The following is a 26567-nucleotide window of genomic DNA, read 5'->3' on the forward strand; positions in this document are numbered from 1 at the left end:
GGCAGTATTATAGTAGTTATATTCTTGTACATAGGATCAGTATTATAGTAGATATATTCTTGTACATAGGATCAGTATTATAGTAGATATATTCTTGTACATAGGAGCAGTATTATAGTAGTTATATTCTTGTACATAGGGGGCAGTATTATAGTAGATATATTCTTGTACATAGGAGCAGTATTATAGTAGTTATATTCTTGTACATAGGGGGCAGTATTATAGTAGTTATATTCTTGTACATAGGGGGCAGTATTACAGTAGTTATATTCTTGTACATAGGGGCAGTATTATAGTAGTTATATTCTTGTACTTAGGGGCAGTATTATAGTAGTTATATTCTTGTACATAGGGGCAGTATTATAGTAGTTATATTCTTGTACATAGGAGCAGTATTAGAGTAGTTATATTCTTGTACATAGGAGCAGTATTATAGTAGTTATATTCTTGTACATAGGGGGCAGTATTATAGTAGTTATATTCTTGTACATAGGGGCAGTATTATAGTAGTTATATTCTTGTACATAGGAGCAGTATTATAGTAGTTATATTCTTGTACATAGGAGCAGTATTATAGTAGTTATATTCTTGTACATAGGGGCAGTATTATAGTAGTTATATTCTTGTATATAGGAGCAGTATTATAGTAGTTATATTCTTGTACATAGGAGCAGTATTAGAGTAGTTATATTCTTGTATATAGGAGCAGTATTATAGTAGGTATATTCTTGTACATAGGAGCAGTATTATAGTAGTTATATTCTTGTACATAGGGGCAGTATTATAGTAGTTATATTCTTGTACATAGGAGCAGTATTATAGTAGTTATATTCTTGTACATAGGGGCAGTATTATAGTAGTTATATTCTTGTACATAGGGGCAGTATTATAGTAGTTATATTCTTGTACATAGGAGCAGTATTATAGTAGTTATATTCTTGTACATAGGGGCAGTATTATAGTAGTTATATTCTTGTATATAGGAGCAGTATTATAGTAGGTATATTCTTGTACATAGGGGGCAGTATTATAGTAGTTATATTCTTGTACATAGGAGCAGTATTATAGTAGTTATATTCTTGTACATAGGGGCAGTATTATAGTAGTTATATTCTTGTGCATAGGGGGCAGTATTGTAGTAGTTATATTCCTGTACATAGGGGGCAGTATTATAGTAGTTATATTCCTGTACATAGGGGGCAGTATTATAGTAGTTATATTCTTGTACATAGGGGGCAGTATTATAGTAGTTATATTCTTGTACATAGGGGCAGTATTATAGTAGTTATATTCTTGTACATAGGAGCAGTATTATAGTAGTTATATTCCTGTACATAGGGGGCAGTGTTATAGTAGTTATATTCTTGTACATAGGGGGCAGTATTATAGTAGTTATATTCTTGTACATAGGAGCAGTATTATAGTAGTTATATTCTTGTACATAGGGGGCAGTATTGTAGTAGTTATATTCCTGTACATAGGGGGCAGTATTATAGTAGTTATATTCCTGTACATAGGGGGCAGTATTATAGTAGTTATATTCTTGTACATAGGGGGCAGTATTATAGTAGTTATATTCTTGTACATAGGAGCAGTATTATAGTAGTTATATTCTTGTACATAGGGGGCAGTATTATAGTAGTTATATTCTTGTACATAGGAGCAGTATTATAGTAGTTATATTCTTGTACATAGGGGGCAGTATTATAGTAGTTATATTCTTGTACATAGGGGGCAGTATTATAGTAGTTATATTTTTGTACATAGGGGGCAGTATTATAGTAGTTATATTCTTGTACATAGGGGGCAGTATTATAGTAGTTATATTCTTGTACATAGGAGCAGTATTATAGTAGTTATATTCTTGTACATAGGGGGCAGTATTATAGTAGTTATATTCTTGTACATAGGGGGCAGTATTATAGTAGTTATATTCTTGTACATAGGGGGCAGTATTATAGTAGTTATATTCTTGTACATAGGGGGCAGTATTATAGTAGTTATATTCTTGTACATAGGGGGCAGTATTATAGTAGTTATATTCTTGTACATAGGGGGCAGTATTATAGCAGTTATATTCTTGTACATAGGAGCAGTATTATAGTAGTTATATTCTTGTACATAGGAGGCAGTATTAGAACACTTTGTTTTCTACAGGACACCCTATTGCAGTGGTTATATTCCTGTCGGTTCACACTTTGTCTCTTCTGTGTAATAATAGGTTTTATGACTATGTTCTTTGTAGAGACATGACGCTGATACGACCTGGGGAAATAATTCTTTCCTCTCCTTCTTTTCCATTAAATGTAATAAGTAAAGTTAATCCTAAATATGTAGAGAAGAATTCTTTGTACAGGCCGCAACCTGCCGGGCTGATGGCGACGTCTGCACGCTGCAGTTTGGAGAACGCTTCTCCTGTCAAGATTGATCTCCTCATTTCCATGTTGGTGTGGTATATGCATTGTATCACTGCTTGTCCATCATAGATCCGAGGTTTTCTCTCCTCAGGGGCCGACAGCAGGAGAGCCGAATACTTATATAAACTCGTCCAATCGGCTGCAGCTCCGCACGGTAGAGGAGCCAGTACCGGATATTAGGGGCCACAGAGCAGATCCCAGGACCGCTGCTTTTATACACTGTAGGGCTTCTGACAGTAAATGCCTCTCTTGCTGCAGAACCTCTTTCCAAATGGGAGAGGGGTGTGCTCCATGTCAGGGGAGAGGAGCTGCAGTGCTGAGCATGGAGGTTCTGGGCCCAATGCAAAAACTGAGACAGGAGACACATATAATACTGGTGCCTGTCAATGGGGCAGAGGGGCTTTCAGGCCCCTAACAGACCTAGTCCCTGGTGTGACCTTTGTACCTGCTGCACCATATTAAAATATTTGTTCTTTTAATCTATTTGGAAACATTCACAAACACTGTTTTTGCAGCAGTTAAGCTTTAAAAGAAAAGTGTTACTGCCTTCTTACTCTCCGTTGCAGCATGCTGTAGCCAACCCTCTGGCGGGCCATGCCTTAGCCCCCCCCCCCTGCGCCGCGGGGGTCGTGCCTTATCCCCCCCCCCTGCGCCGCGGGGGTCGTGCCTTATCCCCCCCCCCTGCGCCGCGGGGGTCGTGCCTTATCCCCCCCCCTGCGCCGCGGGGGTCGTGCCTTATCCCCCCCCCCTGCGCCGCGGGGGTCGTGCCTTATCCCCCCCCCTGCGCCGCGGGGGTCGTGCCTTATCCCCCCCCCTGCGCCGCGGGGGTCGTGCCTTATCCCCCCCCCTGCGCCGCGGGGGTCGTGCCTTATCCCCCCCCCTGCGCCGCGGGGGTCGTGCCTTATCCCCCCCCCTGCGCCGCGGGGGTCGTGCCTTATCCCCCCCCTGCGCCGCGGGGGTCGTGCCTTATCCCCCCCCCCTGCGCCGCAGGGTCGTGCCTTATCCCCCCCCCCCTGCGCCGCAGGGTCGTGCCTTATCCCCCCCCCTGCGCCATGGGGGTCATGCCTTATTCCCCCCGTGCCGCGGCGGGGTCATGCCTTATTCCTCCAATTACAGCATGCCCAATCGCTCCACTTCTGTAAAACTAATCCTTCCCCCTGCGGCTTGCCCCCGTCCCTTCCCCCTGTGGCTTGCCCCCGTCCCTTCTCCATGCGGCTTGCCCCCGTCCCTTCTCCATGCGGCTTGCCCGCGTCCCTTTCCCTTGCGGCTTGCCCGCGTCCCTTTCCCTTGCGGCTTGCCCGCGTCCCTTTCCCTTGCGGCTTGCCCGCGTCCCTTTCCCTTGCGGCTTGCCCGCGTCCCTTTCCCTTGCGGCTTGCCCCCGTCCCTTTCCCTTGCGGCTTGCCCCCGTCCCTTTCCCTTGCGGCTTGCCCCCGTCCCTTCCACTTGCGGCTTGCCCCCGTCCCTTCCACTTGCGGCTTGCCCCCGTCCCTCCACTTGCGGCTTGCCCCCGTCCCTTCTCCCTGCGGCTTGCCCCCGTCCCTTCTCCCTGCGGCTTGCCCCCGTCCCTTCCACTTGCGGCTTGCCCCCGTCCCTTCCACTTGCGGCTTGCCCCCGTCCCTTCTCCCTGCGGCTTGCCCCCGTCCCTTCTCCCTGCGGCTTGCCCCCGTCCCTTCTCCCTGCGGCTTGCCCCCGTCCCTTCTCCCTGCGGCTTGCCCTCGTCCCTTCTACTTGCGGCTTGCCCCCGTCCCTTCTCCCTGTGGCTTGCCCTCGTCCCTTCTCCCTGCGGCTTGCCCTCGTCCCTTCTACTTGCGGCTTGCCCCCGTCCCTTCTCCCTGTGGCTTGCCCCTGTCCTTTATAATAGAAGCATGTCCTAACCCTAAGGACATAATGTAACCTTGAAAACTGAACAGTTTTGCTGATTGTGATAATACAGAATATTGTTGGGGTCTGCACTTCATAGCCTTTAGCTGAGAGTTGTATCATCACCTCAGCTGGACGGCTGCTACCACATGACACCACCGGTGTGCAGGAAAGCTTTGTGCCTGCTTTCTGTATATGCTGTATACAACATGTCTATGCCTTTATGGATATGTCCACCAGTGTTTTCTATTCTGCAGTAAGGAATATCCGGAGGAGGGAAGGACCGTCTTGCGTCTGCTCTCCTGTACTTGTAGCCTTGAGGGGGTCATCGGAAATTCTTACAGTACTTTTTCATTTTACATTTATTGAAATGTTTTACCTGCAGCAAATCTGATCGCAGGTTCCTGCAGGTCCGGCCGTCACCTGACAGTAATACATTATACGCTGTAGCAGGTGACGTCACCTAGTGCTGTACAATAAACCTATACGTTGCGCTGTTAGTCGGAAAGGTGTATTGCAGAACGCAAATTTGGCTGCAACACGTTTTATTTTCTAACTAATCAGATTACAGCAGCAGCTAAATAAATGTGGGATGGGTGGGGTCAGGAAACCCAGAAACCAATCATATTACAGAAGCCGGTAAAGAAATGTGGGATGGGTGGCGTCAGGAACCAATCAGATAATAACAGCAGCAGGTAAAGAAATGTGGAATGAGTGGGGTCAGAAATCCAGGAAACAATCAGGTTACAACAGCAGATATCTGGGTGTTAAATGGGCGAGGATAGAACTCTGGAACTAATCAGATCACCGCAGCAGAAATCGAATAATGGAATGGGCCGATCTAGTCAGATCACAACAGCTAGAATGGCTAAGGAATGGGAGGGATTAGAACAACCTGGAACAAATCGGATATAAGAAGCAGGGAAGATGTGGATGGGGCGAGAATAGAAGACCCAAAGAGCCAATCAGCAGATAGCGGAAGGGAAGGAGTTGGGGGAATGACTGGGGATAGAACATCAGAATGAGGTGTAAAGTGGGCGGGGATAGAACACTATGTAGCCAATCGGATGCTGGGAATGAAGACCTAAGCAGGGGCAGGAGCTCCAAAATGGGCTGGACAAGAGCACCTTGTAGCCAATGATATCCTTGAAAAGACCTTACCAGGGTATGACAAGTGGGCTGGGTTAGAACACTTTGCAGCAAAAAAACACCTTGTTTTTATGGAATTTTCTCACTTTAAAACATTCCCTAGACTTTGCATTCACGCAGCCGATGTTCAAGGACTTAGTCAGGAGTCGTGTAATCTGAGTCTTGTAAATCTTCTTAAAATGAATTTAAAATCCAAATGAGTCACTATTTTAGGTGAAGATGAGTGATGGAAGCGGAGAGGCGTCACTGCCTTCAGGAAACATGATGTCATTGCTTGGTGATGAGGTTCTCTCTTAGTGAGATGTGAAGAGCTCACTGGGGAGTTAATGTACACATCATACAGCACTGTACACTGGACATATATATATTTTTTCAACAGTTTGAGGTGTCTATGATGGACTTGTTAGGTGTGGGATTGTTGGACGCTCCAAAAAGTAAAACATGGCGTCCCATGATTGGTTCCCTCTGCCCCAGAGAGGCTGTAGGAATGTCTGGAGTACTGGATGCCAGATTAGTGGAATGTGGTACAATAGGTTATCATGGCCTCTTATTATCTGCAGCTATTTCCCCATGCACATTCCTGTCTGCTGAGTAACACTGCAGCTCCCAGCTCAGACCCCGGCCGGACTCACAAATTGGTGAAAGACCAAAGCTCCTCACACATGGAGGACAGAACATGGGAAATCCTGCTAATCCAGCATGCATCTCTCTAATCAGCCACTCCTCTCCTCACCTCACTCTCCAGCTTATTGCCTCTGCTCTCTTCCCCTCTCCTCTCCTTCCTTCCCATCTTCTCTTATCACATCTTCTCCCCTCTCACCCTTTCCCCCTTCTTCCATTTCATTAACTTCCCTCTAATCTCCTCTCCCCCTTTCTCATGTTATTTTCTTCACATCTCCTATTCTTTCCTCCTCTCCCATCTCATCTCCACCATTTTCTATCCTCTCTTCTCCCCTCTTCTTTCCTCCTTTTCTATACTCTTCTCCCCTCCTCTCCCATCTTATTTCTACCCCTTTTCTATACTTTTTCCCCCTCTTCTCTCCTCCTCTCCACCCCTTTTCTACCCTCTCTTCTCCCCTCTTTTCCTCCTCTCCCATCTCATCTCCACCCCTTTTCTATCCTCTCTTCTCTAGTTTTCCCCTCCTCTCCCATCTTATCTCTACCTCTTTTCTCTCCCCTATTCTTTTCTCCTCTCCCATCTCCACCCCTTTTCTATACTCTTCTCTCTTCTTTCCTCCTCTCATCTTATCTCCACCCCTTTTCTATTCTCTCTTCTCCTCTCTTCTTTCCTCCTCTCCCATTTTATCTCCACCCCTTTTCTATTCTCTCTTCTCCTCTCTTCTTTCCTCCTCTCCCATCTCATCTCCACCCCTTTTCTATCCTCTCTTCTCTACTTTTCCCCTCCTCTCCCATCTTATCTCTACCTCTTTTCTCTCCCCTATTCTTTCCTCCTCTCCCATCTCCACCCCTTTTCTATACTCTTCTCCTCTCTTCTTTCCTCCTCTCCCATCTCCACCCCTTTTCTATACTCTTCTCCTCTCTTCTTTCCTCCTCTCCCATCTCCACCCCTTTTCTATACTCTTCTCCTCTCTTCTTTCCTCCTCTCCCATCTCCACCCCTTTTCTATCCTCTCTTCTCTTCACATTTAGGGGCACAGAAGCGGCTGGATTATGGGAGCCCCCCTGACAGTTGCTGATTTCATGGTAGCATTTCATCTTCAGTGATAAATGAAAAAAAGTCAATATCCTGATAATCCACAACATCCGATAATCCGACACTTATCAAATCCCATTAATGCCGGATTAAAGACATTTTATTGCAGTTTTCTGAGAATTTACTGGTGGCCATGACTTGTGCGTCATGGGAGGACATGTTGTACAAGTCCCAGAGATCAGTGGACAGGTGTGGTGCTGTTTTGGATGAAGGCTGCCATGTTTTTCTAATTCTGGACAACCCCATTGAAAACAAGTGCCGGCCCCGTGTTCAGGGAGGACATTCCTGACATATCCGTGTCAGGCAGGGCGAGATTTATAGGTTTTGGTGAAGCTGGAGACAAGATGATCCCGGGAGGGTTTTACTCTGGACAGGACCTGCATTTAGGGGATACGATCGCCCCTTATGATGCACACGAGCAGGGGCGGACACAGACTGTAGTGGGCCCCTGTGCAAGAAATTTTGGGGGGCCCCCCCTGCCCTTCATAAGGCAACAAAGTTATGTAAACATAACCCCCCATGTGCATCTCTCACCCCCCCATGTGCAGCTCTCATCCCACCCATGTGCAGCTCTCACCCCCCGTGCATCTCTCATCCCCCCCATGTGCATCTCTCATCCCCCCCATGTGCATCTCTCATCCCCCCCATGTGCATCTCTCATCCCCCCCATGTGCATCTCTCATCCCCCCCATGTGCATCTCTCATCCCCCCCCATGTGCATCTCTCATCCCCCCCCATGTGCATCTCTCATCCCCCCCCCATGTGCATCTCTCATCCCCCCCCATGTGCATCTCTCATCCCCCCCCATGTGCATCTCTCATCCCCCCCCATGTGCATCTCTCACCCCCCCCCATGTGCATCTCTCATCCCCCCCCATGTGCATCTCTGATTCCCCCCACTCCTAGTTAATTAATTGTATTTAAAAAAAATAAAACTTGTTATACTTACCCCCATGCAATCCCTGCAGAATCCTGGCGCTCGTCCACGTCGCTGCCACCAGGTTCTCCTGACGTTCGGCCATGTGACGGCGCCACATACATAGCCATCAGCTTTTGTTTTGGCCAAAAGATTTTTAAAGCCGCCACCACGATAAGGTAGACTCTTCTGGGCGGGCCCTACTCTAACCTATTAAAATTTTCTTAAAATATCCAATACTCTTTTTAGATATATTTTTATTTAGTTTTCTTTAAGGGAATGTGTCATATACATTTTTTTTTTAAATGACCAATAATACCACATACAGGGAATACCGCCACACCATGACCAGACCACATATTACCACAACATAGTGACCGAATAATACCACACAGAAGGGAGAAAAACTGCCACACCATGACCAGACCACATATTACCACTACATTACTAATATTACCACCACATTACTAATATTACCATAAGTGTCATTATACACGGGAGCTCTATACATGGTATGTATAACGTAAGTGTCCAGGTAATCTAGTGATCACCAGTGAAATTATACACAGGAGCTCTGTATATAGTGTCAGTGTACAGGTAATACAGTGACATTATACACAGGAGCTCTGTATATAGTGTACAGGTAATACAGTGATCATCAGTGACATTATACACAGGAGCTCTGTATATAGTGTCAGTGTACAGGTAATACAGTGATCACCAGTGAAATTATACACAGGAGCTCTGTATATAGTGTCAGTGTACAGGTAATACAGTGATCACCAGTGACATTATACACAGGAGCTCTGTATATAGTGTCAGTGTACAGGTAATACAGTGATCACCAGTGACATTATACACAGTGTACATGTAATAGACTGACTCACCGGTGACGTCTCTAGGTGAAGTCCTTCATCTTCGCTTTTCTCCTTCATCCAGCACAGACCGCCATCACTCGTCTCTGCATAAAATAACACAGTTATCTAGAGCACATTCCCCAACTTCTACATTACGCAGCTGAATACAGACGTGCATCCACCATCAATATATGGTTAGTTATTAGGCAACCTACCATTCCAAATATAAATTGTAATCCACCACTGTGCCCCCATTAACTGTAAATAGGCACTTAATATATAATTTAATTAGAACCTCTACTCTTTCCGCCAATTTGTTACCAGTCACACTCCTGCATCCGCAACGCCCCCTACTCTATACTTCCTGCTCCCCGCATTCAATATTTACATGCACCCCCTGCCCCAATTCATTATATCATGTCCGTGCTCTCCCCACCCCATCATCATTTATCATTTACTCTCCCCCACCCCACATTCGTTATGTGCCCCTCTCTCATCCCCCTCCCCCACATGTGCCCCTCTCTCATCCCCCTCCCCCACATGTGCCCCTCTCTCATCCCCCTCCCCCACATGTGCCCCTCTCTCATCCCCCTCCCCCACATGTGCCCCTCTCTCATCCCCCTCCCCCACATGTGCCCCTCTCTCATCCCCCTCCCCCACATGTGCCCCTCTCTCATCCCCCTCCCCCACATGTGCCCCTCTCTCATCCCCCTCCACCACATGTGCATCTCCCATCTCATCCCCCTCCACCACATGTGCATCTCCCATCTCCCCCCCCCACACACATGTGCATCTCCCATCTCCCCCCCACCACACACATGTGCATCTCCCATCTCCCCCCCCCCACACACACACATGTGCATCTCCCATCTCCCCCCCCCCACACACACACATGTGCATCTCCCATCTCCCCCCCCCCACACACACACACACACATGTGCATCTCCCATCTCCCCCCCACACACACACACACATGTGCATCTCCCATCTCCCCCCCCCCACACACACACACACATGTGCATCTCCCATCTCCCCCCCCACACACACATACACACACACATGTGCTTCTCCCATCTCTCCACTCCTAGTTAATTGTATTTTAAAAAAAATAAAACTTGTTATACTTACCCCCATGCGATCCCTGCAGAATCCTGGCGCTCGTCCAAATCGCTGACTGCAGGTTCTCCTGACTTCCGGCCATGTGACGGCACCGTCACATGACCGGAAGTCAGGGGAATCATCAAGGCGCTGCTGCAACAGCGCAGCTCAGCGCTGAAATGTCCCGGACCCGGCGCATAGCATGGGGCCCCGGAGAGAGACGCACAAGAGGGGGGCCCCCGAGGGGGCCCCTACCGGCCGGGCCCCATACTGGAGTCAGGGCAGTCATGCCCTGATGGCGGCCCTGCTGGAGGCTGGAGGGGCCCCCTCTCCCTCGGGGCCCCCGTTCAATGAACCGGCTGCACGGGCGGTAGTTCCGCCCCTGCACACGAGTCTTCCAGGATTTCCGGAGGGTATTGGGGTTATCTGCATGGACCTCAGGACTGTTCGGATTTTTTGCGGCATTAACAGCACAAATCTCCCTTTTCTACTGATAGTTTGTTACAATGTATTAGTGCAGGTAAAATTAAGTTCAGGGAGTCCGTCATCCCCAAACTAAAAAAATGAACTACTTCATTATATATGGGATTTACTCCCTATAAGGCCACGGCCCCACTATCTGTATTTGGTCAGTATTCGGTCAGTATTTTTCTCAGGAGTGGGAGCCAAAACCAGGTGAGGAACAATCACCAATTCTGCATTTATCACCCATTCCTGGTTTTGGCAGTCCTTGGTCACACCAAGGGTACACCGGGTTTCACATATGTATTTCGATTTCTGAGTCACTAAAATGTATATTGTTTTTATAGGGGCAAAGTCCCTATGTTTAAGTAGTTTATTTAGCATTTTGGGGGTGACTGACTTTTTCAGGCTGTTTTAGCTTACAGGTGATTTGGATAAATGTTCCTTGCTCTGAAACATTGTAACAAACCAACAAGATAGGAGAGATGTGAACCTCTGGTGGCAGAAGATTGTCTAGACTGGATGCAGTTGTAATAAGCATTACATCAGGACATTATGTTTTCGCCTGTGACTTTACAAATGAATGTTTCCAGTACCTGACAACAAGCAGAGACCATAAGCAAAGTATACAAGAAAACACTGTTAATGCCCCAGAAATGACAAGAATGGGAATTAGGACTAATGGGATTAGTGTTTATGGGATTAGGTGTTGCTGACACCTAGCTCTTTGTTTAGTGATGAAGAGGTGTCAGACACCCTCATTACTAAACCTGTAAGTAAAGATTTAAATAAACACACAGAGTAAAACACTGTATTTGAAATACAACAGACACATTCTTTAATCATTTAAATTAACCAATAGACTCACCCCAGGTCTGACGGTAATGCAAGGGTTAAAGCGATGTCCCAAGTTTCTTTTTTCAAATATCTTTATTTAGCTCCAAAAAGCATTCATTGCTGTACAAAAACGCATCAAAATCGTGCCAAAACGTGCTTTTGCTGCTGCGTTTTTCCAGCCGAGAGATGCGAAAACCTTACCAAAATTTCTGCAATCAAATTCTGAACGTGCGCACATAACCTTAAACGGTGCCCCGCCTGACTGATGTTATCTTCTGCCATCTACGTCGGTATTGCTGCAGTATGGTTTTTAGATCATTCGCTGGTTCTAGCAGAGCTCAACTGTCCTGCACTTCACAATGGAGCTTGTAATTACAAGACAGTGTAGAGCAGAGCTGTGTTTGTTGCCTGCTGCTGACAGATCAGTTTTGTGAAACTGCAAATTCTGCTCTGTTGATGCATATGGCAGAAAATAATCCTCGATCATATGTATCAATAGAGCGGCATTTGCAGTATCACATTACTGAACTCATAGCAGCATGTAGCAAACACAACTCAACTAATCTCAGCCTCCTTACACATACCACATACTGCAGTATATCTCTCCTCTCTATACAGTGCCCTTTCCTGCAGTATATCTTTGAATTCTGTCCTCTCTGTATACAGCTCATTCTGCATTTTATCTCTCCTTTCTGTCCCCTCTCTACACCCCCTTCCTGCAGGATATGTCTCCTCTCTGCCCCTGTATACAGCCCATCCTGCAGTATATATCTCCTTTTAATGCCCAGGATATCTCTCCCCTCAGTCCCCTCTATACAACCTATCATGAAGTATAAATATCTCCTTTCTATGCCCTTTATATTCAGCTCATCCTGCAGTATATATCTCCTTTCTATCCCCTGTGGAGGCATCCCATCCTGCAGTATGTCTCGCCTTTCTATCCCCTTTATATACAGCCCATGCATCAGTACATCTTTCTGTCTCCTGGATATGCATTCCATCCTGCAGTATATCTCCTTTCAATGCCTAGGATCTCTCTCCTCTAAGCCCCCTGAATATAACCCATCATGAAGTATAAATATCTCCTTTCTATGCCCTTTTTATATACAGCTCTTCCTGCAGTATATATCTCCTTTCTATCCCCTGTGGAGGCATCCCATCCTGCAGTAGATCTTGCCTTTCTGTCCCCTTTATATACAGCCCATCCATCAGTATAACTTTCTGTCCCATGTATACGCATTCCATCCTGCAGTATATCTCTACTTTATGTCCCATGTACAGTGGGTACAGAAAGTATTCAGACCCCTTTTAAATTTTTCACTCTGTTTAATTGCAGCCATTTGGTAAATTCTAAAAAGTCAAATTTTTTCTCATTAAAGTGCACTCTGCACCCCATTTTGACTGAAAAAAACAAATGTAGAAATTTTTGCAAATTTATTAAAAAAGAAACTGAAATGTCACATGGTCATAAGTATTCAGACCCTTTGCTCTGACACTCATATTTAAGTCACATGCTGTCTATTTCTTTGTGATCCTCCTTGAGATGGGTCTACTCCTTCAATGGAGTCCAGCCGTGTTTAATTAAACTGATAGGACTTGATTTGGAAAGGCACACACCTGTCTATATATAAGACCTCACAGCTCACAGTGCATGTCAGACCAAATGAGAATCATGAGCTCAAAGGAACTGCCCAAGGAGCTCAGAGACAGAATTGTGGCAAGGCACAGATCTAGCCAAGGTTATAAAAGAATTTCTACATTACTCAAGGCTCCTAAGAGCACAGCGGCCTCCATAAAACTTAAATGGAAGAAGTCTTCCTAGACCTGGCCGTCCAGCCAAACTGAGCAATCATGGGAGAAGAGCCTTGGTGAGAGAGGTAAAGAAGAACCCCAAGATCACTGTTGCTGAGCTCCAGAGATGCAGTAGGGAGATGGGAGAAAGTTCCACAAAGTCAACGATCACTGCAGCCCTCCACCAGTCGGGCCTTTATGGCAGAGTGGCCTGACGGAAGCCTCTCCTCAGTGCAAGACATATGAAAGGCCACATAGAGTTTGCTCAAAAACACATGAAGGACTCCCAGACTATGATAAATAAGATTCTCTGGTCTGATGAGATGAAGATAGAACTTTTAGGTGATAATTCTAAGCGGTATGTATGGAGAAAACCAGGCACTGCTCATCACCTGCCGAATACAATCCCAACAGTGAAACATGGTGGTGGCAGCATCATGCTATGGGGGTGTTTTTCAGCTGCAGGGACAGGACGACTGGTTGCAATTGAAGGAAACATGAATGCGGCCAAGTACAGAGATATCCTGGATGAAAACCTCTTCCAGAGTGCTCTGGACCTCAGACTTGGCCGAAGGTTCACCTTCAAACAAGACAATGACCCTAAGCACACAGCTAAAATAACAAAGGAGTGGCTTCAGAACAACTCTGTGACCATTCTTGACTGGCCCAGCCAGAGACCTGACCTAAACCCAATTGAGCATCTCTGGAGAGACCTGAAAATGGCTGTCCACCAACGTCCACCATCCAACCTGATGGAACTGGAGAGGATCTGCAAAGAAGAATGGCAGTGGATCCCCAAATCCAGGTGTGAAAAACGTGTTGCATCATTCCCAAGAAGACTCATGGCTGTACTAGCTCAAAAGGGGGCTTCTACTCAATACTGAGCAAAAGGGTCTGAATACTTATGACCATGTGACATTTCAGGTTTTTTTTAAATAAATTTGCAAAAATTTCTACATTTCTGTTTTTTTTTCAGTCAAGATGGGGTGCAGAGTGTACTTTAATGAGAAAAAAAAGAACTTTTTCGAATTTACCAAATGGCTGCAATGAAACAAAGAGTGAAAAAGTTAAAGGAGTCTGAATACTTTCCATATCCACTGTATATACAGCCTATCCTGCAGTATATTAATTTTGTTTCTTGTATATGCATCCCACCCTGCAGTATCTCTTTTCTGCCACCTCAAGATACAACCCATCTTGCAGCATATCTCTCCTTTCTGTCCCCTCTATATACAACCCCTCTAGGAGTATATTTTTCCTTTTTGTCCCCTGTGTATATAGCCCCATTTTTTTCAGTCTCTCGCCTCTCAGCCCATGTATACTGAAGTACATCCCTCCTCTTATATACCATCACACGGACTCACTGCTGCTTATAGGATAGTTTCAATGGCAATTGAAGAGTACATAGAGCCTGGAAGGGTATTCTGATGAGAGTAATATATGTGCAAAACAGGGAAGATTTAAAAATGGGTTATTCTGCCAGGAATGAGTAAATGTGTATTAAGACCACTTTGTGATTTGGGAATACCCCTTCGTTATTACTAGAGTCAATATGACCTCCGCCATTACTCAGGAGGGGCCATGTGCCTCACAGCTTATACCTCCTGACTGCAGCTGGAGGCGTGATGTTTGTGTAAGGGAGGAGAATGCACAAAAATCTCCTAATTAACTTATTTACTCTGGAGTTCATCCTGTCTCATTAAAGGGTTAACCCCTACCAAGCCAGGCGGGCAATTCCGCATGTGAATTGTAAGCTCTTGTGACAGGTCAGATCATGGGACTGCAGTACAAGTCAGGGGAAGCTCAGAGGGGGCAAGGTCAGGGGTCTTGGATTTTGCTATTTTATCAAAGCTTATGGACCCCTTGTGGAGCAACTGAAATAGCTGCAAACTCTATAGCTACAGTACTGTACATAGGCAATAAATGATCAGCAGTCCCATGAAAAGAGGGGGTGCTGCATGCTAGGGTGCAACCTCTGCATCCCTTATTGCTACAGGAATGCAATCAATGATCGACAGCCCCATGTAAAAGGCAGTCAGACCCTGAATAGGGTATTTTAGGCACTGAGACCCAGGTGCGACTGAACTCCTGCACCCTATAGCTACACACATGCAAGCAATCACTGGCAGCCCCATGTAAACAACAGTCAGTGGGGTTGCAGCACAGAGCAGGACTGAACACACGCCTGATCCTTTAGCTTACACACACACATAGTTTGGAAAGTAATACAAAAGGCCGAATGAGTCACCAGTTAATAGGCTGGCAGCGTGCCCATCCAGCTCCAGCCTCCCCCCTGGCACAGGACCTCTCAGAGCTGGAGCTCAGCCGGCCCAGGGGTGTGAACCAGAGGGAGAGGACTGCACGCTAGGACTGCGGGTGAGGACTATGCTGTGCCTGGCTGACAGCAGGACTGTCTCTCCTTACAGGATCTCCAACAAGGAGCTGTCCGAGCTCATCGACAGACTGCAGAAGAATGCCGACCAGGTGGAGCGCAACGTGGTGGACACAGACTCCAAGCTGCAGAAGGTACGGGGAGGGTGCCAACATCTATGTGCCCATCATATGACAGGCGCCCATTACATAAGTAAGCGCTGATTACATCTGAAGCCGACACGAGTGCAGGAATCTATAGGTACCAGTCATGTGCCACCTATAGACCACCTACATGTAACCAGTGCCCGCCTGCCTCCCTGCGTGTAAGCGGTGCCCGCCTGCCTCCCTGCATGTAACCGGTGCCCCCCTACCTCCCTGCGTGTGACCGGCGCCTCCCTGCGTGTGTCCGGCGCCCCACTACCTCCCTGCGTGTGTCCGGCGCCCCCCCTACCACTCCTGCGTGTGTCAGGCGCCCCCCCCACCACTTCTGCGTGTGACCGGCGCCCCCCTACCTCCCCGTCGTGTGACCGGCGCCCCCCTACCTCCCCGTCGTGTGACCGGCGCCCCCCTACCTATCCATCGTGTGACCTGCGCCCCCCCTACCTACCCATCGTGTGACCTGCGCCCCCCTACCTCCCCGTGGTGTGACCGGCGGCCCCCCTACCTCCCCGTGGTGTGACCGGCGCCCCCCTACCTACCCATCGTGTGACCTGCGCCCCCCTACCTCCCCGTCGTGTGACCTGCCCCCCCCTACCTCCCCGTCGTGTGACCGGCGCCCCCCCCTACCTCCCCGTCGTGTGACCGGCGCCCCCCTACCCACTACGATCACCTGCAGGGCCCATGTGTCTCTCTGGGGGGTAGCTCCACATATAATCTGGCATGACCAGTGTATCCCTTACAGGGATGAGTCCTGTCACATTTACTGGTGGTGGATCTACCCGCTCACCGTCTCAGTGCCCCATCAGTTAATTATAGTTGTAGCTCTGCAGCTCTACACAGTTACCACATTGCAATCTGCTTTGGGTGTGACCAGAGCAATAATTGAAAACTTTCGCAAAGTTGATGTGAAGTTTTGATTTTGGCTGCTGATGGGTGTGAAAAGCACAGTCTTCTGCTCATAAATCACTTTTTTATAGCTTTTTGTAAGGAAACATGGCAGGAAACAGCCAGGAAATAAAGTGGAAACACATCACAAGTGCAGCGCCGCTGGGAGTCGGTCAGTGACTTGGATCCACTCCCGAATTACTCTGGGTGTGGGGGTCACTCACAATCTGCAGGTTCTCCGGATGTCAGATGTTTTGCAGTGGAGGGCAGCTCTTTCCTCCATGTGCATTCTTACATTACACCTGCAGGGGGCAGCGTCATATTCCCCCTATTTCTATCACAATGCATGGCAATGCTGCCACCAGGTGGTGATAGTTGGTACTGTGGTTACATATTTCACTTCACATTACTTGGCATGGGAGCTGCATACATTGAATCTACCAAATGGCTGTCTCAGTTTTAACCCATTATTTTCCATCCAGGATGTGGAGAAGCTTCTGGCCCAGCAGCCTGTGATGTACAAAGACATCACGGCCAACAACATGTCCGAGACCGAGAAGATCATAGTGGTCCTGGAAACGGATGCCATCCTGGCTCGTCAACTCAATCACCCGCAGGGCGACATGATACAGGAAGAGTAAGTGATGGGAGCATGGAGTCGTGTATTGGCTAATTAAAAAAATTGGAGTCCATAGTTGGCCCTTTGAGGGGGGACATATTTTTGAATGGTTGTCCCCTTGATCTCTTCTCATGATTTGTCATTTCCGAGGCTCATGGTCGGTTTGTAGTCAGCTCCACTAACAGAAATAGCCGCAAACTGATACTGGATCCCTGACAGGTGGTCAGAGCGGCGCCAGACACATTCCTGCGAAGGGCCCTGCATGCAGCTCTGGTGTTTAGGAGCTGCAAACCCCTGTGGTCAGGGAGGGGTTAATATTATATAAATGGTTATATCCAAAGTCCCGTATAATATTGTGTCCCTCCGGCCCAGAGAATATCTGATATTGCGTTGCCTTCATGAGGGTGAGGTGTTATTTATTGGGTCCCTCCAGGTCTTGGTTGATGCAGCTGATTCTGATCCCCGCTTATCTCTCCATTTTTCCAGCATCCGGCAGCTTAAAGAACGGCTGAACAGCCAGAGGAAGAAGCACGACCAGATCTACAATCAGAAGGTGGCTGTTCTGGACGCTCCAAGAGTCAACTGGGGCAAAGTGATCGACGATAAGATGGTGAGTGGCGGAGATTATAGGGGTGCTTGCATGTTATAGAGACGTTCATGTGACACAACATGCCACCCGTCTCCAGGACCAGCTGAACAGCGCCACGTTTGCCACCGATCTGCCCAACCTGGAAAACCAGATAATGGAGCACAACATGCTCCACAATGAGGTGAAGGCCATCGGAGACCACGTCAACAAGGACACGGACAAGGTCAGTCACATACACTGCACTGGATAGAATCATACGACTACCACCATCATCATCATCTCACGAGCTCTTATCCTTTATCTGCAGGAGTACATTAGCGGTCTGCAAGTGAAATACCAAAAGCTTCTGGTAAGGAGCAATCAAAGGGTTTCCGTAGTAATGTGAGTCCCCTGATACCATCCTCTCCTACAATGTCCCCTCTCAACTTTCCCTGGCAGAGTGCCTCCCAGAAACGGCAGCGAGACCTGGGCACCCTACAGGACTACATGCAGCGCTGCACCAACGAGCTCTACTGGCTGGACCAACAGGAGAAGGAGCGGATGGAGTACGACTGGAGCGACCGCAACAACGACTACATCAGCCGCAGGCGACAGTATGAGGTGAGTACCGGCATGCGGTGATGCAAAGTGTCACCTACAGAACACGTACCCAGACACTCCCCGACACACTGCTCCCTACTGAACACGGCCTATCCTAACACTCCCTTACACGAGAACAGAGTACCCTGATACTCCCTCACACAATGCCCCCTGCATAACATAGCATACTCAGATACTCCCCTTACGCACTGCTCCCTATAGAACACCGCCTACCCCGATACTGCCCCGTACAGAGCACAACCTGCCCCAATATAATAAGATAACACTGCCTACGCATCACCTACACGAGAACACCGCCTGCCCCGCTACTCCCCTACGCATCACCTAGACGAGAACACCGCCTGCCCCGATACTCCCCTACGCATCACCTAGACGAGAACACCGCCTGCCCTGATACTCCCCTACGCATCACCTACACAAGAACACCGCCTGCCCCGATACTCCCCTACGCATCACCTACACAAGAACACCGCCTGCCCCTATACTCCCCTACGCATCACCTAGACGAGAACACCGCCTGCCCCGATACTCCCCTACGCATCACCTAGACGAGAACACCGCCTGCCCCGATACTCCCCTACGCTTCACCTAGACGAGAACACCGCCTGCCCCGATACTCCCCTACGCATCACCTAGACGAGAACACAGCTTACCCTGACACTCCCATACGCATCACCTACATGAGAACACAGCTTACCCTGATACTCCCATACACATAGCCCCCTACACGAGAACACCACCTACCCCGATAGTCACATTCACATATGCAACTACAGAACACCGCCTATCACAATACTCCCCTACATGAAAACACCGCCTATCCTGATACAAAGATATACACACAGCCTCCTACAGAACAAAGCCTATCCCATTACTCCCCTACAGAAGAACACTGCATGAATACTCCCCCTATGTCAGTACTCCTCAATACTCTGACTTATTGAATATTCCGCCTACTTCAGTGCTTCCTTAACCCCCCTCATCCCCACCTTACAGTGACCCATCTACCCGGATACTTGTTGATCAGCACCAGGACCGATCCCAATCTAATCTTTCTTCTTTAACAGAATTTCATTCAGAGAAGTCTGGAGACCAAAGAACAAGAAATCAACAAACTTCAGGAGGAAGGAGATAAGCTGTTGGCGGCTGGACATCCGGCCAAAGTCCCCATAGAGGTAAGTCAGCCTACAGGGCCAAGGGGAGACTCCGCTGAGGGTCGCGGACGTACGAGCGTCTTCTTTCTATCCTCATCTGTAACCGAGAGCATGGTGACCTGAAGAAGATGGTTTCAATAACCCATCATGGGTATGGGAAGACCCTCAATCCGTACAATAAGCGTGGTGGATCATTGATGGGGTGGTGACTGGTAACATGCCACCTTGACAGTGGTGTCTTCTCCAACCCTCTCAATGCCAAAGACTTAGAAAACCAAGATGCTGAGGAAGGAAAGCTCTTCACCATGGTACATCACCATCATATGTACTGTAAGGATACACATTAGGCACCATGTTCTGCTCTGTGTTACTCCAGGCTCACATGGAGGCCGTACACGCCGACTGGAAGGAATACCTCAACCTCCTGATCTGCGAGGAAAACCACCTGAAGTACATGGAGGATTACCACCAGGTAAGAACTGAGACCAAAGAGCTAGACTAGGCCCCCCCCCTATGGACAACCCCTGGTAGTCCCTCAAGAAGAAAGGCATAGTCCTGGCTTATATCATGGACGGGGGCAATGGATCTGTCTTCTATCTAGTATTACCGAGACGCCAAGGACACCCAAGATCTGCTGAAGAAGGTGGACAGTGACCTGGACCACAAGTACAACCCCGACTTCAAGGACAGCTACCAGATAGAAGCTCAGTTACGTGAGCTGGAGGTAAGACAGGCGAGAGGGTGGGAGGAGGGGAATGAAGGCTGAAGCAAGAATGGTGGAGGAATGAATGAACAATGGAGAAAGGAATAAAGGGTAAAGATGTGGTGTAAAAATGAAGGAATTGTGAATGAATGAATACAGGGGAGAGATGAAAAATTGTAAAAATGAAACAGAAGAATGGAGAAAAAGTACAGGGAAATGAATGAATGCAGGGTAGAGATGGGATGCAAAGAATGAAGAATATAGAATGAATACAGGCTCGAGATGAATGATGACAGATGTGTTAATAAACCCCAAAGAATGAATGAAAGCTCGTAAGAGAAGAATGAAGTGCATGGGAATGAATGAATAAATGAGTGAATGAATGGTTTAATACAGGTTAGTGACAAATAAAAATAACATGTAAATGAATCAGAAGAACAAGTAAATACTTTGTTCTTTTCCACTAAGTAAAGGAAGATGAATGAATATAGGACAGACTGATGCTAATAAAAAACGAAGAGGAAAAAAAGAATGAAGTGTATAAAGAATGAATAAGGCTAAAAATGTATTAACAATTCCCGCCAAAGAATAAATGAAAGCTAAAAAGAAAAGAATTAATAAGTGGTTAATGAATGAATACAGGGCAGTGATAAACAAAAAATCATGTGAATGAAGAACGAGTAAATACTGGTAGGAAAATGAATGAATGGTGAATGAAAGATGTAAAAAAACAAGAATGACTGAATACTGTGTAGAGAATAATAATAGGTATAAAGTATAGGTGAATTAATGAGCTAGTAGAAAAAAATGAAAACAAATGTGTAGATGAAATACAAAGAGGAATGAATGAATGCAGGGTATAGAACTCCCCGAAGAAAGAAGGCAAGCTCATGAGAAGAATGAATGAAGGATATTGGAATGAATGAATACTAGGCTAGAGACAAATGAAATGATAGATGTTCTAAAAAATTAATGTAGTATAGGGAAATGAATGATGCGCAGATATAAAAATGGCAGATAAGAGAGAATTAATGGCACAGAAAGTGATTGAAAAATAAAAATTAATAAATGTTGGTGGTAACTAATCACAGGATCGATAGCGAAGACTGCAAAATTCAGAAAATGAATATCACTAAATATACAGTATAAAGGAATGAATACTAACACAAGAAACCTGCAGGGTATATAATAGGGAATGATGATGAAAAAATTGAATGAAGGCTGATTCAAGGAGAAAAGAATGAATATAATCGGTAGAGAAAAGAAAATGAGAAAAAGATGAATGAAACATATGCAGAATGAACTAAGCATGGAGATGACTGAATGAAGTATGTACAGGAAGCGGGAAGAATGAAATGGAAATAATGCCGAATTAAGTACAATGAGGGATGGAAATGAATGAAGTATAGAGGTATAGCATATAGAGGAGATAAGGACAGGAGAGGGTGAAAAGCGTAAAGGACATATGAATGAATGGTTTAATGAAGTATGGAGAAAACTGAATGAATGGTAAAGAGGTGAAACAGATAATAGAAAGTGAGAAAAAGTGTAGAGATGAATGATGGCTAGCAGAATGAGTTGAATGAAGAGTGGAATGAACTATGGAGACCTAAGATACAGAGATGAATGAATAATAGTATAATGAAGTATGGCTAAACATGAATGAATGGTAGAGAGGTGACAGGAAGGAAGGAATCAACAGTAAAGGAATTAAGTGTAGAGATGAATGAAGGAATGAGCTGAAGACCATGAGTACAGACTTGCGATCCTGCAGGGCATCTGTGTTATATCAGCACTGTGCTCCGTCTTAGGACCAGGACAAGGCTCTGGATAAGTACGAGGAGGTGGTCCGCTCCTTACAGAAGCGTAGTCACCAGGTCGTACCCCTGAAGTTTCGGCGGGAGACTCCACTGAAGCCCATCCCGGTGGAGGCAGTGTGTGACTTCTACGCCGAGGAGGTGAGCTGCGCCAATCATCGGGGGACTTCTGGGGTCCCTACATAATTATCGGGTCCCATCCTATTGCCATCGCTGGACATCCTACTAATACTCATGTGTTGTAGGGCGAGATAACACGAGGGGCTCAATACACCCTAAAGGCGAACAGAGGTGAGAAGTGGGAGGTCACCGACAGCAACGGGAAGAAGCTGGTGGCACCAGGAGTTTGCTTCACCATTCCCCCCACCGACCCCGAGGCCCTGACGCTGGCAGAGAGGTGAGCGGGGGATTTATAGGGAGCTGGTGTAATAGGCAGAAACCACATCATCCATGATGACTTATAGGGGCACTGACAACTGGGAGGGGCTATAACTGAAGATGGGAATTGTGGGATATAATAAGGCTATAGGTGGTTGTTATAAAAGGTGGAGTTACAGATGGGAGGAGTAATCTACCTGGTTATAACAGCCGGCAGTTATAGGAGGTGGTTATAACATGCAATAGATTAGTTACAGGTGATAATGACTTGCTAAAATTGTTAAAAAAAAGGGTTATAATAATTAGAATGCTAGGAGAGTGGTTATAATAGTTTGGGGAGGGATATAGGGAGTGGTTATAATAGGGGTGGAGATATAGGGAGTGGTTATAATAGGGGTGGAGATATAGGGAGTGGTTATAATAGGGGTGGAGATATAGGGAGTGGTTTTATAAGGGGCAGGGATATAGGGGTTGGGTATAACTGTATATTTGTTAGGGGAGGAACCTTGGGGGTGGTTATTATATGCAGGGGTGGAGCCATACATTGTGGCTATTATAGCCTGTGAAGAAGAAATGGGGCAAACTTTACTGCACTTCGAGAACGCTTCCGGTGGCTTGTGGTCGCCCCAATCATCTCCTTCTGATATTTTTCTCAGCACGGCCAACCAATACCGCAACACGAAGCAGAAGGCGTCCGGCTGTAAGAACGCGTTAGTGCAGCGCTGCGAGGATCTCAAGAGAGAGTCCAAAGGTTAGTGAAGAGCGCTGAACCCCCATATCCATGTGAACATGGCCGCCCGCTGTGACTTAGTCCTTGGTATTAGGAGACGACCAGAATAATCTGATAATGGACGGAGCACAGATGGTCGGAGGCTGCACTCGGGGCTGGCAGCTATTATGTAATATAATCTGTACTGCGGGCAGCCGCTGACAACCGCTTCAGCGAAGCCTCGGGAAACGCATGTTATGTCAGAGCACTGTGAGCGCTCCAGTATAGGGACATCGAGGCCGGGCTCATGCTGAGAGTTGTAGTCTGCCAACTAGCTGCACCTCAACAGGTTGCAAACTAATAGAAGTTAGGTCCTGTAAGTAATTCCGTGCAGCCTCCATGGATCAGAGATTTCCAGACCTGGGAATTTGAAAACAAGACATCACCTCGATCTGTCATGTTCCTCATTCCTGACTGACCATTATCTGCGGCGAGAGGCGCTGCCAATGGTGAATCTACCATCTAGTAGGCTCCAGCTGACAGGTCCACATCTCCACAGACCCATACACAGAGTTGCCATGCTGTGTCCCCCCGACGCCTTTCTATCACAGCCGCCATGCTGTGTCCCCCCGACGCCTTTCTATCACAGCCACCATGCGGTGCGTCCTGACACCTTTCTATCAGAGCTGCGATGCAGTGTGTCCCGACGCCTTTCTATCACAGCCACCATGCGGTGCGTCCCCCGACGCCTTTCTATCACAGCCGCCATGCGGTGCGTCCTGACACCTTTCTATCAGAGCTGCGATGCAGTGTGTCCCGACGCCTTTCTATCACAGCCACCATGCGGTGCGTCCCCCGACGCCTTTCTATCACAGCCGCCATGCGGTGCGTCCTGACACCTTTCTATCAGAGCTGCGATGCAGTGTGTCCCGACGCCTTTCTATCACAGCCACCATGCAGTGCGTCCCCCGACGCCTTTCTATCACAGCCGCCATGCGGTGCGTCCTGACACCTTTCTATCAGAGCTGCGATGCAGTGTGTCCCGACGCCTTTCTATCACAGCCACCATGCAATGCGTCCCCCGACGCCTTTCTATCACAGCCGCCATGCGGTGCGTCCTGACACCTTTCTATCAGAGCTGCGATGCAGTGTGTCCCGACGCCTTTCTATCACAGCCGCCATGCTGTGCGTCCCGACCCCTTTCTATCACAGCCTGTAGAAACTTTCAGCAATCTGTACTGCAGTTTTTCTTCTGAAATCAAACTGGCAAGTCTTACAGGAGTATTCCCAAAGTTGTCAGTTATCCCCTATTTGTGAGGTATGGGATAATTTATAGATCCATGGGATCCCAAGAAAGTGTCTCTAGGCCTTAGATCTTAAATGGAGAGGAGATGTGGATGCTCGATCTCAGCTCCATTTCATCATCTACGGGGCTGCAGGAGAAGCAGAGTCCAGCCCTACAATATTTAATACCTTACAGGACCTGTTGAACATTGGGAACACCCGTCAATGCCCGCTGTTTCTCGGGAGCTCCCCACAACACCTGCTAAATCCCGGGATACTCCATGAGACCCACCGTATGTCAGAAACACACCACAGGATCCTCTGCTCTGGGGATGACCTAGTCGTCTAGCCATCATGATTTGTCCCTGGTCCCTCACATTATCACGTTTGCCCATTTTTCCTGCTTCAGCACAAAGCCGTGATGGACCGCTGGTCGCTGTATAAATTATCGGACACTTGAACGGCTGTCGTGTTTCGCTGCCAGTTTCGGGGTCTCTGATATATAATCTCCCTGGCTGCTGGCAGGACTTGCTGTAAATAATTCAAGGGCATCACACCCTCAGTCAGTGGCACCACTGCACTAGGATCTTGGAAACCTTTCATGAATCCAGCGGTTTGTGCGCTTTATACAGTCCTTTTAATAGTTTCATGGATTTGGATCATTATGGTGGTGGCAGCTCTCAAGATTCCTTGGTGACCCCAAACATTGATGTACTCGATAGCTGGTTGCTCCCATTAAATGTGTCTTCTCCCTTATCCACAGCTACCACCAATGCCCAGGATGTCCAGGGCCGGCAGCTGCTTGCCGGAATGGACAGAGTCATCACTGATCTAGACAGGCAGGAGAAATCGATCAGCTCCTACCTACGTCCACCTCTGGAGCAGAACCGGGCAGTGCAGGACTCTTCAGAAAGACTGAAGGAACTCAAGGTAAGAGGCACAGATTTACAGGAGAGTCTTCCAAAAAGTGTCACACTAAAAGCACTGGTTCTATTTCAGAGATTGGCCTTCTCCATATCCTGCAACCATCGACCACTGGGTAATTGATGTGTTTTGTTCCATCTTTCCTCCAGAACATTGCCAACAATGTGCAGCGTATCACGCCCGAAAAATCTCAGCGGGTGCAGGAGTCCGAGGTCTATCTGTCCAAAGCTCCAGAAACTTCCAGCGCTCCCATCCTCCGAAGTAAAATCAATGAGACCAACAAGAAGTATGAAAGGGTTTCCGATCTCTTGACCTCCGCCCAGGACAAGTAAGTGGAAGCAAAGAAGATGCCACTTACTGGTTAACGTCTTGTGGCACGGTAGCAGCTCTTTGTGACTTGTCTCCGATTTCTAGGATTGAGGCATCCAATAATCTGGAGGGAAGTTTGCAGAAGAGCCGGGACTTCCTCTCTACATATGAGACCAAGCTGGGCCAGGATGACACTGTGCCAGAAGACCCCCGAGCTGTGGATAAGAAGCTGCAGGAATTGTCGGTAAGCAACCAAAGAGAAGTTGTAGATGAATAGATTTTAGATGGCCACCAATGTCTTTTGATCCAATTCTTGTATCTCCGGGTGATGATCAATTAATATTGTAACAACAGAAATCAGTTTTCAAGATGTTTACCAAAAAAAAAAAACTGATTAAAATTTCCTGTGTGTGACAAGGCAATTTCTGCCAATCCATAATTTCCATAAATGATCTACCGCCATTGTGATGGACTTCTTTCTCATCTTCGTCATCATTCCAGACCATCAGCTCAGAGCTTCAGCAGGGAAGGGGAGTGCTCGCCGAATCGGAGAAGAACCTGCACAGCAGCAAACTGAGCTGCCAAAATCTCACCAATCGCTTCCAGGAACACTGCCCAGATATTGAGCGTCAAGAAGGCGAGGTGTCCAAACTCAACCAACGTTACTCGCAACTTGACCAGCAGATCCAAAGCAGGTGAACGTTCTGGAATCCATCGGAGATCACAGTAATTGTTAGATATGTACTGGCAATGCTTATATGCCTTCTCTCATTTAGGTCTCAGGGCTTGCAGAAATCCAAAACGGCCTATACCAACTACCGAAACAGCTACGACCAGCTCGATGGCTGGCTGCATAACCTGCCCAGTTATGAGCCCAAGGACACGGACAGCGTCAACCAAGTAGAAACCAAGCTGAAGAACCAAAGGGTAAGACAAACCTGAAGTGGGAATGAAATAGTAGCGCT

General features: G+C 47.2%; 1 protein-coding gene across 2 annotated transcripts in view; it reads left to right on the top strand.

Annotated features, from left to right (window-relative positions):
- PPL (periplakin) overlaps positions 1–26567 on the top strand; it is a 48576-nt gene that overhangs the window by 17810 nt on the left and 4199 nt on the right. For both annotated transcript variants that reach the window (XM_073648557.1, XM_073648556.1), the window contains exons 2-18: positions 15526–15625; positions 16999–17153; positions 17622–17745; positions 17822–17947; positions 18032–18073; positions 18163–18324; positions 19392–19499; positions 19855–19950; positions 20080–20202; positions 21993–22139; positions 22244–22395; positions 23033–23127; positions 25133–25299; positions 25443–25621; positions 25708–25846; positions 26104–26297; positions 26379–26529. In XM_073648557.1, coding sequence (XP_073504658.1) covers positions 15526–15625; positions 16999–17153; positions 17622–17745; positions 17822–17947; positions 18032–18073; positions 18163–18324; positions 19392–19499; positions 19855–19950; positions 20080–20202; positions 21993–22139; positions 22244–22395; positions 23033–23127; positions 25133–25299; positions 25443–25621; positions 25708–25846; positions 26104–26297; positions 26379–26529 — 2260 coding nt within the window. The remainder of the gene's footprint in view (positions 1–15525; positions 15626–16998; positions 17154–17621; positions 17746–17821; positions 17948–18031; positions 18074–18162; positions 18325–19391; positions 19500–19854; positions 19951–20079; positions 20203–21992; positions 22140–22243; positions 22396–23032; positions 23128–25132; positions 25300–25442; positions 25622–25707; positions 25847–26103; positions 26298–26378; positions 26530–26567) is intronic.

This window comes from Phyllobates terribilis, unplaced genomic scaffold (genome assembly GCF_046119375.1).
Source record: "Phyllobates terribilis strain yellow unplaced genomic scaffold, ASM4611937v1 Scaffold_9__5_contigs__length_417890890, whole genome shotgun sequence".
Taxonomy (NCBI): Eukaryota; Metazoa; Chordata; class Amphibia; order Anura; family Dendrobatidae; genus Phyllobates; species Phyllobates terribilis.